General features: G+C 40.1%; 1 protein-coding gene across 1 annotated transcript in view; it reads right to left on the reverse strand.

The window, feature by feature from the left end:
- The window catches only part of rbm20 (RNA binding motif protein 20), a 30144-nt gene extending 17369 nt beyond the window's left edge, over positions 1–12775 (reverse strand). The window contains exon 1 of the mRNA XM_028971201.1: positions 12355–12775. Coding sequence (XP_028827034.1) covers positions 12355–12416 — 62 coding nt within the window. The 5' untranslated portion in view covers positions 12417–12775. The remainder of the gene's footprint in view (positions 1–12354) is intronic.

Genomic DNA, 12775 nt, shown 5'->3' on the forward strand with positions numbered 1-12775 from the left:
TAATGGGAGCTATCAGTACTCGACTCTGGGGTCATTACTGGAAGTTCTTTTGCACGATACACTTCATGATAGCACAAGTTGAATATGTGCTGTGCTGAGAATCAGAACATCACTTTTCAGTTCACCATGTATATCAAGTGTGTTAAATATTGTTATTCCAGGTTTTCTTCTCTGTGTCACATTATTATACTTCAATAAAACATTACATCTGTAAATGTAGTATATATTGGATGGGCTGTATAGTATGTATGATTCATTATATATTCCCTCTCGTATTCCCTCTCTCCACATGCTCTTCAGTCTTATCCTGGCAGGTCCTTTTCCCAGGAGAGAGGGATGAGGGGATGGATAACTCTACTGCGGTCACTAGGTGGAGACATTCTATTCAGCATTATGAGAGACTATTCAGCACAAAACCTGAAGCACAGTCTACATTCAGAAAGAAAACTCTCAGCAGTTTTTGGGAACATTGAAGTGCACATGATGATATAGGTGGGAAAGCCTCTGTAATTCATTGTGAATCCCGCAACGAACTCTTCTGTTCTATTAACGGCTGGTTATTCTTTTCACAAAACAATGCTGATGACATCTGCTGCAGACCATAACTCTAGCCTGGCATTCACCTTCTTTACTTAATGACATCCAATTGGAAGAGACGATTGTGAGAGAGCTGTAGCATCTATGGCAGGTATTCATTTGGGCCAAACAGCAATAATTTAAAGCATGGCTAAAGGCAGCCTGACAATGACATTATTCAAGTGGAAATCTCTTTCTTCTCATGTAGAGCTGATACAGACGGAGTACATGTGACATAACACAACGTTTTAGAGTGGATTATTAAACCGAGACTAGACGGTGTGTGATGCTGATGTCACCAGATGGCACTAAGCAACCCATATTAGCCACAACAGTATAGCACAACATTACATTTTGATTTCCAGCATTTATTCTGATGCTGGCTGCTCCAGGGGGACTGTCCCCTCTAACTAATGATTCTAAGTCACTCTGGAAAAGGGCGTCTGATAAATGCCATAAATGTAAATGTAAATCTTAACCAGAACGCAATAAATGCCATGACTTAATGTAAATGAAGGCAGAAACAGACAAAGTAATCAGCAGAAATATAAATGAGGTAATTTTGAGCCAGAATACAACAACTTATATACAATACATTAATCACAGCCGTAACATTTTGAAATTTGAACAAACTGGACACCTTTCAGTGAGCTGCTGCATCATCAGGGGGTGTAAACAGGCTCATCTTGCCTAACAAGAGACTTTGGCATCTGCACAGCTGAGAACCAATCTGATTTATGGAACCCTTTCCTGACCTCACCCAATGTTCAGCCCCATGGGGTCTGGTCAAGTTTGAGGCCCGGGCAGTTTGGTTCACACCCCATGGCAATGAAGCAAGAATGTTCCCTCTGTGCACATGAGACATTTTTAATGATCTGGATTTATGAAGGGAGCTTAAATGTAATGATGTTTAATTATGTGACATGAAGTTGAATATAGTTCTGTGGTTTGTGTTCAGAGGCACACACGGGTTAAGTACACTCAACCCAATATGCAGCACTTCTTGTTAAATTTCAACACCAGCACACCTTCTTCAACACAATGAACTGCTGACTAGTTGATCAGATCAACCAAATCTCACCAAACGAGAAAAGGTTTGAGGACAACACTGAAAAAAATAAAGTGTAGCTGTAATGTGTTTTTTTCTCAATACAGTAAAAAAAAATTAGTTTGATCTTTATTAATTTGTGCTATTATTATGTTTTTTTTTTACTTTACTATAATGTACTAAAAGCAGTTTTTTGCTTATTCATATTACGGCAATGCTAAAATATGTAACAGATTACTTCAATTTTTTAAGATGAGCCAGTGTATTCTTTTTTTAATGCACTGCTGAGAACTCCAGCCCTTTCCAAAGACTTCAGCTATTAAATATTTCAATCAAATTTACTGCCATCCCTTTATTTTTACACACTAACTAAATTAGTTTTTGGGGTTGTTATTAGGTACTCAATTATGTAGTTTAGTTGATTGTGACTAAACTCAAACACTGATTTTAAAATTCATACCAACCATGCCTAGTTTTGTCTTATGCACAGTGTGCTGACAAGAGCTGAAAAGGCAACTGCATTACCTGTGACTTGCTGACAGCTGTAAGGGCAGAGGTCAGGCGAATGGCGGGAGAACGGGCTCTTGTACAGACACAGGAGCGTCTTGGCCCGGTAGGAAGAGCAATGGCGGCGACTCAAGAGACACAGAGGACTGGCGAGAGCAAAAGCTGTCTGGAGATCTCAGAACATGATGACAGTCCTGTGCCATTTTTGATGTCATCAAATGTGTCTGTAGGCATGGGAGTTCTGGCTCAAGATAAATGCCACTGGGCCAAGACACGAGAATGTGTAAATCATGAAAGCAGCACGCTCAGGCCTTTTTGGGCCTCTTCTTCTTCCTCTCCTGATGCTGCTGAGCTTCCACTGTTCCCCCTCCCCGCAACACGGCCTGTGTCCTGAGCAAGCATAGCGTTTTGCCATCTGTCACTACCGTCAGGCTGTGAATGCCACTCACACCCTGTCACATCTTCAGCCAATTGAAGAGCAGCGACGCCTGGCAACACGGACGCTGCAGCCAGTCAAAGGCGGCCTGATGTCCACCTGCTGTCTCCCCTCCAGTTCAGGCCACACATGGAAAGCTATGTCCTGTGTTGCTGGTGTGAGGTAACCCATCAGTCCACACCCCTTCACCATGTTCAAGTTAAAGGCATGAGGGCTCCTTGAAGGTGATACTCTTTTTCAGGCATGGATACTTCACATTCCCTGGGATTTTTGGGGTGTTAGAGGAAGGACGGATGTTGAGAAGCTGCATACAGATTTGTTGATACAGTATTTTTACAATTTGAAGTACTGTCTGTCTTGTATATCACATTATTGGACAACATTTCCATTTCGCTGCTCTGTTTAAAGATTTTTTTTTTTTGATGGTTCTGACCATCCATTTTCTGAATCTGTTTAATCCCATACGTTTCAGCTTTGTCTCCAAAGCTACCAACACAATGCAGGGAGCAGAACATTACAGAAGGGGAACAATTTACATGTCTCCAGTGAATTGACACTACAGGCCGGTCAGAATGAGCCAGTGAAACAGACGACAAGCAAAGGAAGTCCTGCAAACAGCTGCAACTGTAGTCGAAGAACGTGACCAAAGCATAATCCATCAAAGCTGGCCCGAAGGGAAAAGTCAAATGTGTCTGGGCTCCTGCTGTGTCAGATGCTTGTAGCTCACTGGGTCTGTTTCTCATTCTGTGTAACAGTTTTGCAAGGCACAGGCTGTGTTAATAGGTTTGAATGTAAGGATCACTGGTAGCAATTAGGTATTAACTGCTGGTGTAGTCTCTGGTCTGAATCTCAGCTGGTTGTATTGTTATAAAGCGTCGAGTGAAGTGTACTTTGAGATATATGGTAAGTGGAATGTAACACATTTACATTTTACATTTACAGCATTTATCAGACACCCTTAACCAGACGATCAGTAGTTACAGGGACAGTCCCCCTGGAGACACTCAGGGTTAAGTGTCTTGCTCAGGGACAAAATGGTTGAAAGTGGGATTTGAACCCCGAGTCTTCTGGTTCATAGGCGAGTGTGTTACCCACTAGGCAACTACCACCACTATTTCACCACTAACACATATTTCTCATGAAGAACAAATAAATATTAAAATAAATGAAATGACAAAGAAACATAGAAAAACATTTGATTTTTCTGATTGAAAACAATGGTGTAATGAAAAAACAAGTGTCCTTAATTTACTGCAAACTGATGATGGATATGTCGGATAATACCCAACATATAAAACAACAATGGGAAATGGAACTCAATGTGACATTGGATGATAATACTTGGAAAAGTGTTTGTTCTGGTTGTCATAAGGGGGTGGGGAGTCCAATGTGGAAGTGGAAACTGGAAGTCTAAAATCCGATTTTTCAGCTCTGGGAGTTGGGGTAGCAATAAGTGCTGGAGGAACTGTGGACTTGTGGGTGGTCAAACACACATATTTTGGGACTCTCCCATTGCTCAACATTTTTGGACTGAGGTTGAGGGGCACGTAGAAAGGCTCCTTAAAGTGAATCTTTCCTGGGACACTTTAACATGTCTACTGGACAAAGTCCCGGATTATCTGTCCCAGGATCAGAAATCTTTGCTACATCTCCTACTAATGTCTGCAAGAAAAATGATAACAAATTGGTTGAAACCTGAACCACCCACGATTTCACAGTGGATAAAAAAAATCAGACAGTTATATTTAATAGAACAGTTGACAGCACAAATACAGTTGAAGACTCACATCTTTGAAAGAAGATGGGGACCAGTTCAAAGCCTTGTTGGATAGGCCACTTATGTCTCTTTTAAGTTTATATTTTCGATTGAAGTTTACTTATTGATTTATTTATTGATTAATTGATTGATTTAAGAGATATATATTTTTTTGAGAGATCAATATGATATATATGTATGTGTGTGTGTATATACATACATATATACACACACACACACACACACATACACACACAAATCTTTATTTGAGAGCTTGGGCTGTGGACTGTGGTTATTGTTTGTATTTACGTTGACTGTTGTTTATAAAAGTTAATAAAAAATGAATGAAATCAAATGCAAGCATATTAAAATTTAAATTTTATGAACATGTATGTTGAAAGCTGCTCCAGCTGTGACAAATGTGTACAACAAACCTCACTGGTTATGAAATATGAAGCTGAGCCCATTTCGCATCCCAACAAAGCACATACCGGTGTACAATGGAGACGCTCTGGTCGGCCCACTGTGGTTCCATGTATGTCATGAAATTGTGGTGACAAACAGGGAGGGACGTTGTTGAAGGACATCCTTAATCTCAAACATGTGGGGTTTATTGTGAGCAGGCCTTAGTGGGCTTGTGCAATGGTGATCACATGCAAGTTAAAACTGAGAGACATCCTGAGGTCAGGATGTGTGCAATTTTGTATACCTGTGTAGGTCATTAACTGAGCTCAAAAATATAAAAAATAATACTTTTCTGTTTTGTCACAGGAATGCTCACCATCTGGGCAGCGACTGTCTCACAAACACTGTTATCTGTTGTGAACGCTTGCCTCTCTACTTTTAACTCATCCCTGTTCTCAGATAAAACAGAAATGGCAACGTCCTGCCTGTGATGCTGTCCTTTCTTGCTGGTATGATCTCCTTCATCCCCACATCACCTTCAAGTCTAATCAGCTACGCAAAATCATGTCTTCAGAGTTGCCTGGTGGAAGATGCTCTTCATGCCCCTCTCCCCCACTCCTTCTATGCTTATCTAGGATAATGTTGGCCAGAAGGAGATAGCAGGGCCTCTGGACAGCTTCCAGACAACAGCCTGAGCATTTTTATTTCTGGAGATGAAGAGTGGCAGATATCAAAAAAACTATTAGGCTTGCTCATTAGAATTCCCTTTACATATCTGTCTGTTTTAAAATAAAGTGATATATGTTGCATAAGTTATATATGTTGATGCTGCTACCAGCAAATATCAGTGGGTGAAGAGCCACGTTTTCATCCCAAAGCCCATGGATTCTGTGGTGTGTGGAAACTGTGTGTCTGTGTGGATTGTGTACAGTCTCATGAAAGCCAGTGTACGGCCAACACTCATTCATCATATGGCCTCATCAGTCAGCAGCCTTACTGTTTACGTAACGTTACAGGGTCACACGACCAGTGAAACTGGATTCATTCTGACATTTGCAAGTCATCGGAGTTAAATGGTCTGGGCCACATCAGCTCTTACTTTTGTAAATTTTCACAGGGAAACAAATCTGGTGTCATAAGGAATAGAAGAATCGGTATTTTCTAATGGAATAAAACACTCGAAAAAGGTGCACATATTATAGAATTATTTATTTGACACTACAAAAATGTCTGCATGAAGACTAGATCCAAAATATAGACACTCTAAATTTGAATTCTGGGTTATTACTTCTCATGCTGGTCCAGTTATTGTTTGAAGAACCCATTTGGGTCCTGGGAATGCCTTCACACAGCATCTATGTTCTATGAATAGATAAAAATCTTCACAGGGTGTCAGAAGTAGAGTGACGTTTTGAGTTTTTAGCTTACTCAGTAAACTGCATTTTTGGTATATGATATAGCTTTCTATTTTCATACTTGGTTTATTTTTGAACCCTATGTACATCGTCAAAAAAGCCTCCTGTGAAGAGTTTTGGTGAGGTGGCCAGATGTCGCAGCTCAGAATGTCTAATGAACGTGGTCTTCACAAGATGTAAAGCCATCTTAATAGGACTGATTTTTAGTAGATGACTAAAGTAGAGTATAAAACTCCCCAAAGTATAAAATGTCAAAGTATAAGTGCACTCCAGACTTCATGGTTTTAAGTGCAATTTTGAAGTTTGAATCTACAGAACATTTATGGCATTTTGAACATTTATGGCATTTATCAGACATCCTTATCCAGAGAGACTTACAAGGACAGTCCTTCCCCCCTGGAGACACTAAAGGGTAAGAGTCTTGCTCTGGGACACAATGGTAGAAAGTGGGGTTTCAATAAATTGATTGAAGCCAATCATTCTAGATGATAGGGGAAGGACCTCTTGATCCATAATTTAATTTGTTTCAGTTTTTGTGTGTTTTTTTTGGGACCGATCATTGCACAAACAAATCATTGACATGTCCTGTGTCACTTCCTGTGATTTGATCACAAGTAAGAAAGTATAGTATTAATGATTACATTAAAGAGTCTTTCGAACAGTATTAGTCCCACTTTCACTGGCTCCTTAAACAGTAGAGGCCTGATGTTGTAAAAGGATATGGAGTAAAATAGGTGTGAGTCAGGCCGGCTTTGGATGTGCTGACATTTGTGGATTATTTTTGTCATTTGTATTCAACTTATTAAACATGCCGCAGAGTAGTTCCATCCTGCACTAGTCTTGGCACAGATCAGTAGGTGCCTTATTTCCAACTGTCAACAAGTCGACAAAATGTCGACGGGGTTCCGCTTTAACCTGTCCCATGATAGGCCCGAGCTGGGTCACGTGAGCGTAGGACTCACCCGGTGCTGAATGTCACACATTGCTATGCATTAACATTGGTGCACGAGATATCTAAAATTACAAATGGTGAGTTGTAAAATTACATGTTAACCCCCCGACCCCCAAACCACACGCCCCATGGCACACCTGCTGGTGAATTTGGAGTCGATGGCATGACCCAGGCATGTGATGTCAGGCCATGTCAGACTATACGCAAACAACATGGTAACGGGTGACCTGATGCCCTCACACTCTTAAAAAGCAACTAAAGATATTTTTGTTCAACCAGGCTTTGAATAGATCTGAGTAGTTACTTCTTTTTAAACCAGAAAGATGTTGCGATGTTGTGTGCTTGAATACATTTATAAATGTGTGTTTGTCAATTTTATTAAATTCATTAGAATAAAGTTACACACTTGATTAATTAAGGAAGGAGTGCAGGAACACCAATAGAGTGACAAAAAGCCAGAACTAGAATTTGGAAAAAATCATTATTAAGGTAGATTGATGTACTTGGTTTATTGAATCGTTCTTCGTAATCCTTCACTGCTGCTAGTCTCCGCCAGTCAAAACACTAGCAAATGAATGTCCCTGAAAGGACCCAGGACTTAGCACGTTGTGATCTTGGATGTCACGTTATAAACCATTAATAGATACCTCTTAAGCTCACCTTCAGATTTCAGATTTAATTAATACTGAAATGATTGCATGTGAAGGTTAGCAAAGCAGCTGTTCGCAATTCTTAAAAAGAGTTCAGCAGGGGCAATTTATTTCATCATAACCAATTCATTAACAGCACGCCTGAATCAGCTGTCAGTAAGGGCTATACATATCTGGGCCCCGGTGTGGTGGAGGCTTCTGCTGCCAGCGCAGGAACCTCCTTCTGCCAAGAGCTTGGCGGTGCAAAATTAAAGTTAATTAGAGTTAAAATTAATAATAATTTTCAACAGAAGATACTCATTGTATAGCATAATAGAAATGCCCTTCATTAGGCATTGACATTAAATAACATTTATAATGAGAAGCTGGTTTAGGATATTATTTAAACAATTCTGGTTATGGTAATTGATTGCTCCTATCCATCCAAATAGCACAAAGACACACTCTACAGTTCCAAAAGGAACCACATATACACAACACATGCACAGTGGCATGGTTCAGGGGCAAAGTAGCCTCTGGTGTCACAGGAAGCACGTTTCTCACACCCTCAGCGTTCCACGTTTTAAATGCTGTCCTGGTGCACCTTGAGTTTTACAGGCACATAAAGGTTAATTTGGATTTATACAAGGCCCTCAAAGCCAGCAGCCCCCAACACTCACGATTTATCACCGTGCCTACTATGAAATCATCTTTAGCCACCGTCCAACTGAGGTAACAGTCACTAAAAACAACACTTCATACTGATAGTCTTTAGACTATGACCTGAGAGATCCTGCCTTTTTACGTCATATTAACTGAATTACAAACACCAATGAAGCAGACAGTTGCAGAAGTAACACATGGGGAGTGTAACATCAGAATTTACAAAATTAAGGAAGGCAGGACTTGCTAGTTCAGGCAACAGTACAGGCCAAAAGTTTGGACACACCTTCTCGTTCAATGTGTTTTCTTTATTTTCATGACATTTACATTGGTAGATTCTCACTGAAGGCATCAAAACTATGAATGAACACATGTGGAGTTGAATGAGAAGGTGTGACCAAACGTTTGGCCTGTACTGTATATTATTGACACAATATTAATGCTTTTATTAACAAACTGTAAAAATGCAAGGTGCCCATGGGGGAGACTGGAGGCTTTCATGCACACTAAATAAATCCGTTCCAGACAATTCAGGCATTATAGGGTGTTAATTCCATTTAAATGAATAACTCTGCACTATGTGGACTGGTCTGCAGATTTCTTTGTGCAATATTTGCAATGACACTGAAGAAGTTCAATTAAAGTTAATGCAGTAGTGAACATCTCAGGACCACGCCCACTACCAAACATGCAGACACATTAACATGGCAGATATGGAGGATGCATACGCTCGACTTCACAAGACAAGGTTTACTAAAACATGGCCCATGGACAAGAGCAACGGGCAGCATGATGCACACCGACCTGGACAGGGAAATACATTCAATGAGCGGGCAGTGACAAAGCCGAAACGAGGGGCATTTATCCAAGATACAACAGGTAAACACAGGAAATCAAGGGCACAAATACACAATACAAATGGCGGTCCTGAATACAGGACCGGAGCATATACCAAAGTCCGGGTCCTGAGAAGCGCTTTAATTTAGGAATTCGGAATTGCAAACTAGTGAATATGAGACATATAAGATGCAAAAATGGTATCAGTACAGAAATAAAAGAATAGACATAATGACAACAGCAACAACAGAACATTAAAACCATCTTATTCTTATTAATAGTGTCTAATGGTGTTCTGGTCGCTAGAAATGGAAAGAGGTTGAAGAACATGGGTCATGGAAGAATGAACCAATGTGAACTAAACTGTGCTGTGAACAAGACATCTTCCTTCCCACAAATCCATCTTAAATCCTGAGAGCAGCACCACCCCGATATTAGTCACATGACGGGTTATCACCGGAGCTAACACTTAAAGGGTGAAAGGTTGTAATAATTCTAGGGGCCCACAGTGGGACTGGGGCACAAAAATAAGCTATTATTAGGGCGTAGGTGGACAGGTCCCGCAGCGACATTCGTTCTTCCATTCTGCACAAAATGGAATTAAAAGAAGTATCTTAGATTATTCCAAACACATCAACAAGCTGAACATATGGACATATGACTGAACACATGGACATATGACAACAACAACAATTATAATTATTAATATATGTCCAAAGAAGTCTAGTATTTAACAATATTTTTTATCTTTTATTTAACAATAACAATAACAATGGTAATACTGATCAGGTTCCACAGCTTTATAAAATCTGCCTTTACAGTTCTGTACTGAAAGTTCCATGTCAGTAGAAGTGTCCAGAACCGGAGGAACCCCTGCAGAGACAGTGAGTTACCGCTCAGGCTCATCCGCAACACTTTATGAAAAAGAAAAAAGAAATGAATCATACTTAAGGTCAAATTGCTTCTGTTACCGACAACCATAACTTAATGGTTCGGCCAGTTGCCACTTTTGTGTCAGCGTTGCAATGAACACGTTCTCAGCTATGTGCTCAGTAAAACCCTGGAATTTGCAACAGCCCAAGCACACATCCATGACAAATACACATTTTGGTGAATTAAGTTTCACGTGAAATGATTCGGATGAAATAAAATGCTACTGGTAAGGGTGAGAAATGATTGTTACTACACACCCTGTTGTTTGGAGACAAGTGAAACGTGATCTTTTGTTTCCTTTTTTTTTTTTTATACTGTTACTGTTTATTGTAAAGCATGTGGCATGAAGCAGCGCAGCACTGCTCTGACACCGGCCCCGACTTCACAGGACTCAACAACGCTAATAAACAGAGACGATGCTCCTGAGGACCGTTGACAGATCAGCGTTAATGGCGGGGTCCATCCCGGGTATCAGAGACGGTGCCCAGCGAAAAATCACACCATTCTGAGCCGGACTCGCCTTCTTTTACAAACACAAAAACAAATGGCAGGCGTGTGGGGAACACAGCACCAACACCAGGACACAAAGGGCTCTAGACAAACTTTTAATACATTAGGACTGAAAAAATAAAGCATAAATCCTTCCTTCTGGCCATGACAAAATCCGCCAAATCTGTCACACAACTTCAGTTGTTCCATTAGCACAGTAACCGTAGATTTAAAAACGTAAAAATTCACACATAGGGCCCAACTGAAGAAATGTTATGACTTGGATAAAGAAAGTAGAATATTAATTATGATGCAACTTTAAAGCGCATTAAAAAGTTCTAAAACCCGTCAGCAGTTTATACTGGGAAATAAAGCTGAATACTGAACCTCTTTCTCAGCTTTAACACAGCGAGGACTACATCACGATTTGTACTTTTGTATCTTTGTGTTGCGGTGTAATTATAGTTTAAGAGCTCTAGATTCTTCTGAAGCTGTGTTCCTTACAGAATTCTTGCTATGTCAAGCATATAAAATGCCTATTTATAAGAATGCCAAATAAAACCACAGGGTTTTTATTAAAAGAAAACAAGGTCAAATGGAAGTGTGAAAATGTTTCCTCTGAACCCTGGTCATGTTACTGTTCTGCAGAATTCTGTTTAAGTTTAAAGATTTGTTGAGATCACCTCAAAAAAAATGGAAAACAAAGTTTTGACGAACAAACAAATCAAGGCAAATGAACCTATTATCTTTCCGTAAGAAAAAAAAATTGAATTAATATTTAAGCTTTAAAATAGAATGAGAGCCCAGCAAGACCATAAAAGGCATCCTGCAACCATTCACTTTTCTGCTCCAGCCACCAGCACGTCCATCATGTGTAGTCATGTGCTGACGCTCAGCATTTTCACGGCTTTTACTCTGCGCCCATGGTAAAGTGAAGGTAATGAGTGTGTACATCCTCTGCTGGAGCCACACAAAGAACCATCTCACGGTGCTGCCTTCAGCATGAGCGAAAAGAAAGAATAATACCTTTGGGTAGATGATGTGCAGGAAGTACAAGCAACTGGCACGCTGCAGAAAATACTTTAGAAACATTTTACAGCATTTTTCACATCACTAAATCTTTTGCGAGAGTGAATAGTTTCATCTCACCAATGTATTTCACACATGCAGTAGAATATGAACATGAAGTTTTAATACAATTTTTTATGAAATGCTAATTTGAAAATTTCTAATGTTGGACATGGACTACACTATCATCTTCTTAATTATAAGCAACAGTTTAGTAGGAAAAAAAACTATTTTTTTATAATGATTATGATCATAATGAATTTAAAGCAAGCGCAAAAAAGAAAAAAACATCTTTTGTCTATCAGATTTATTTGTAAAATCAGTTTCCTTGTGTTCAAACTGAACACAAGGAAAAGAAAGCAACATACATAAGAAAATCATAGAAATACACATAATTCTGGTTCCTAATTTATAAAAATCCTAAAATAATTCCCAATTTTTAGCTATTAGAGGAAGTGAAACCCAGCAGCTACACCGATCTTCCTTTCTTCTGTAAAAGTTTTGCAGAAATAAACGCACCATCAATACGTTCATTCCATTTTCACTCATGTTGCACGTGGCCTGATCCATTGAGTGTGTGTCATTTAAAATAAGTGAAAGACAGAGCGGGAAAATAAAAGCAATTTGTCTCTTTCCTTACCTGTGGAAGCCCTCGGTTGAGGGATTTGCTCCCGGAAATCCCGCTTGGCCTCTTCCTGCCATTCTATTCCACCTGCGCTGGGTCTCTCTGTTTAGACTTTATTTTCAGGCTGGATTCATGGCAGAAAACAGTCCCTTAAAAAACACAGTGGACGGGGGCCGGCACGGCAGGAAAATCTGTGCCCCTCTGTCCCCTCACGCTCGCAGTGGATGTATATGATCGACAGCAGCAATGCCAGTTGTCCCCCTTAAAGCACCCGCCCTTCAACATACTCTGTCCACGGCTCTGTCCCCAGTCCGGCAGTGGAGGGCAGGGAGCAGGGAGCGGTTCAAAAAGCAAAAAATACGGTCCTGTACAGCACCTTAAAAGAAAGTTGAAAGTAGTTCACAGACTGTGAGGTTCAGGGATCAGCACCACACCA

The sequence above is a fragment of the Denticeps clupeoides genome, chromosome 3 (assembly GCF_900700375.1).
Source record: "Denticeps clupeoides chromosome 3, fDenClu1.1, whole genome shotgun sequence".
In the NCBI taxonomy this organism is placed as follows: Eukaryota; Metazoa; Chordata; class Actinopteri; order Clupeiformes; family Denticipitidae; genus Denticeps; species Denticeps clupeoides.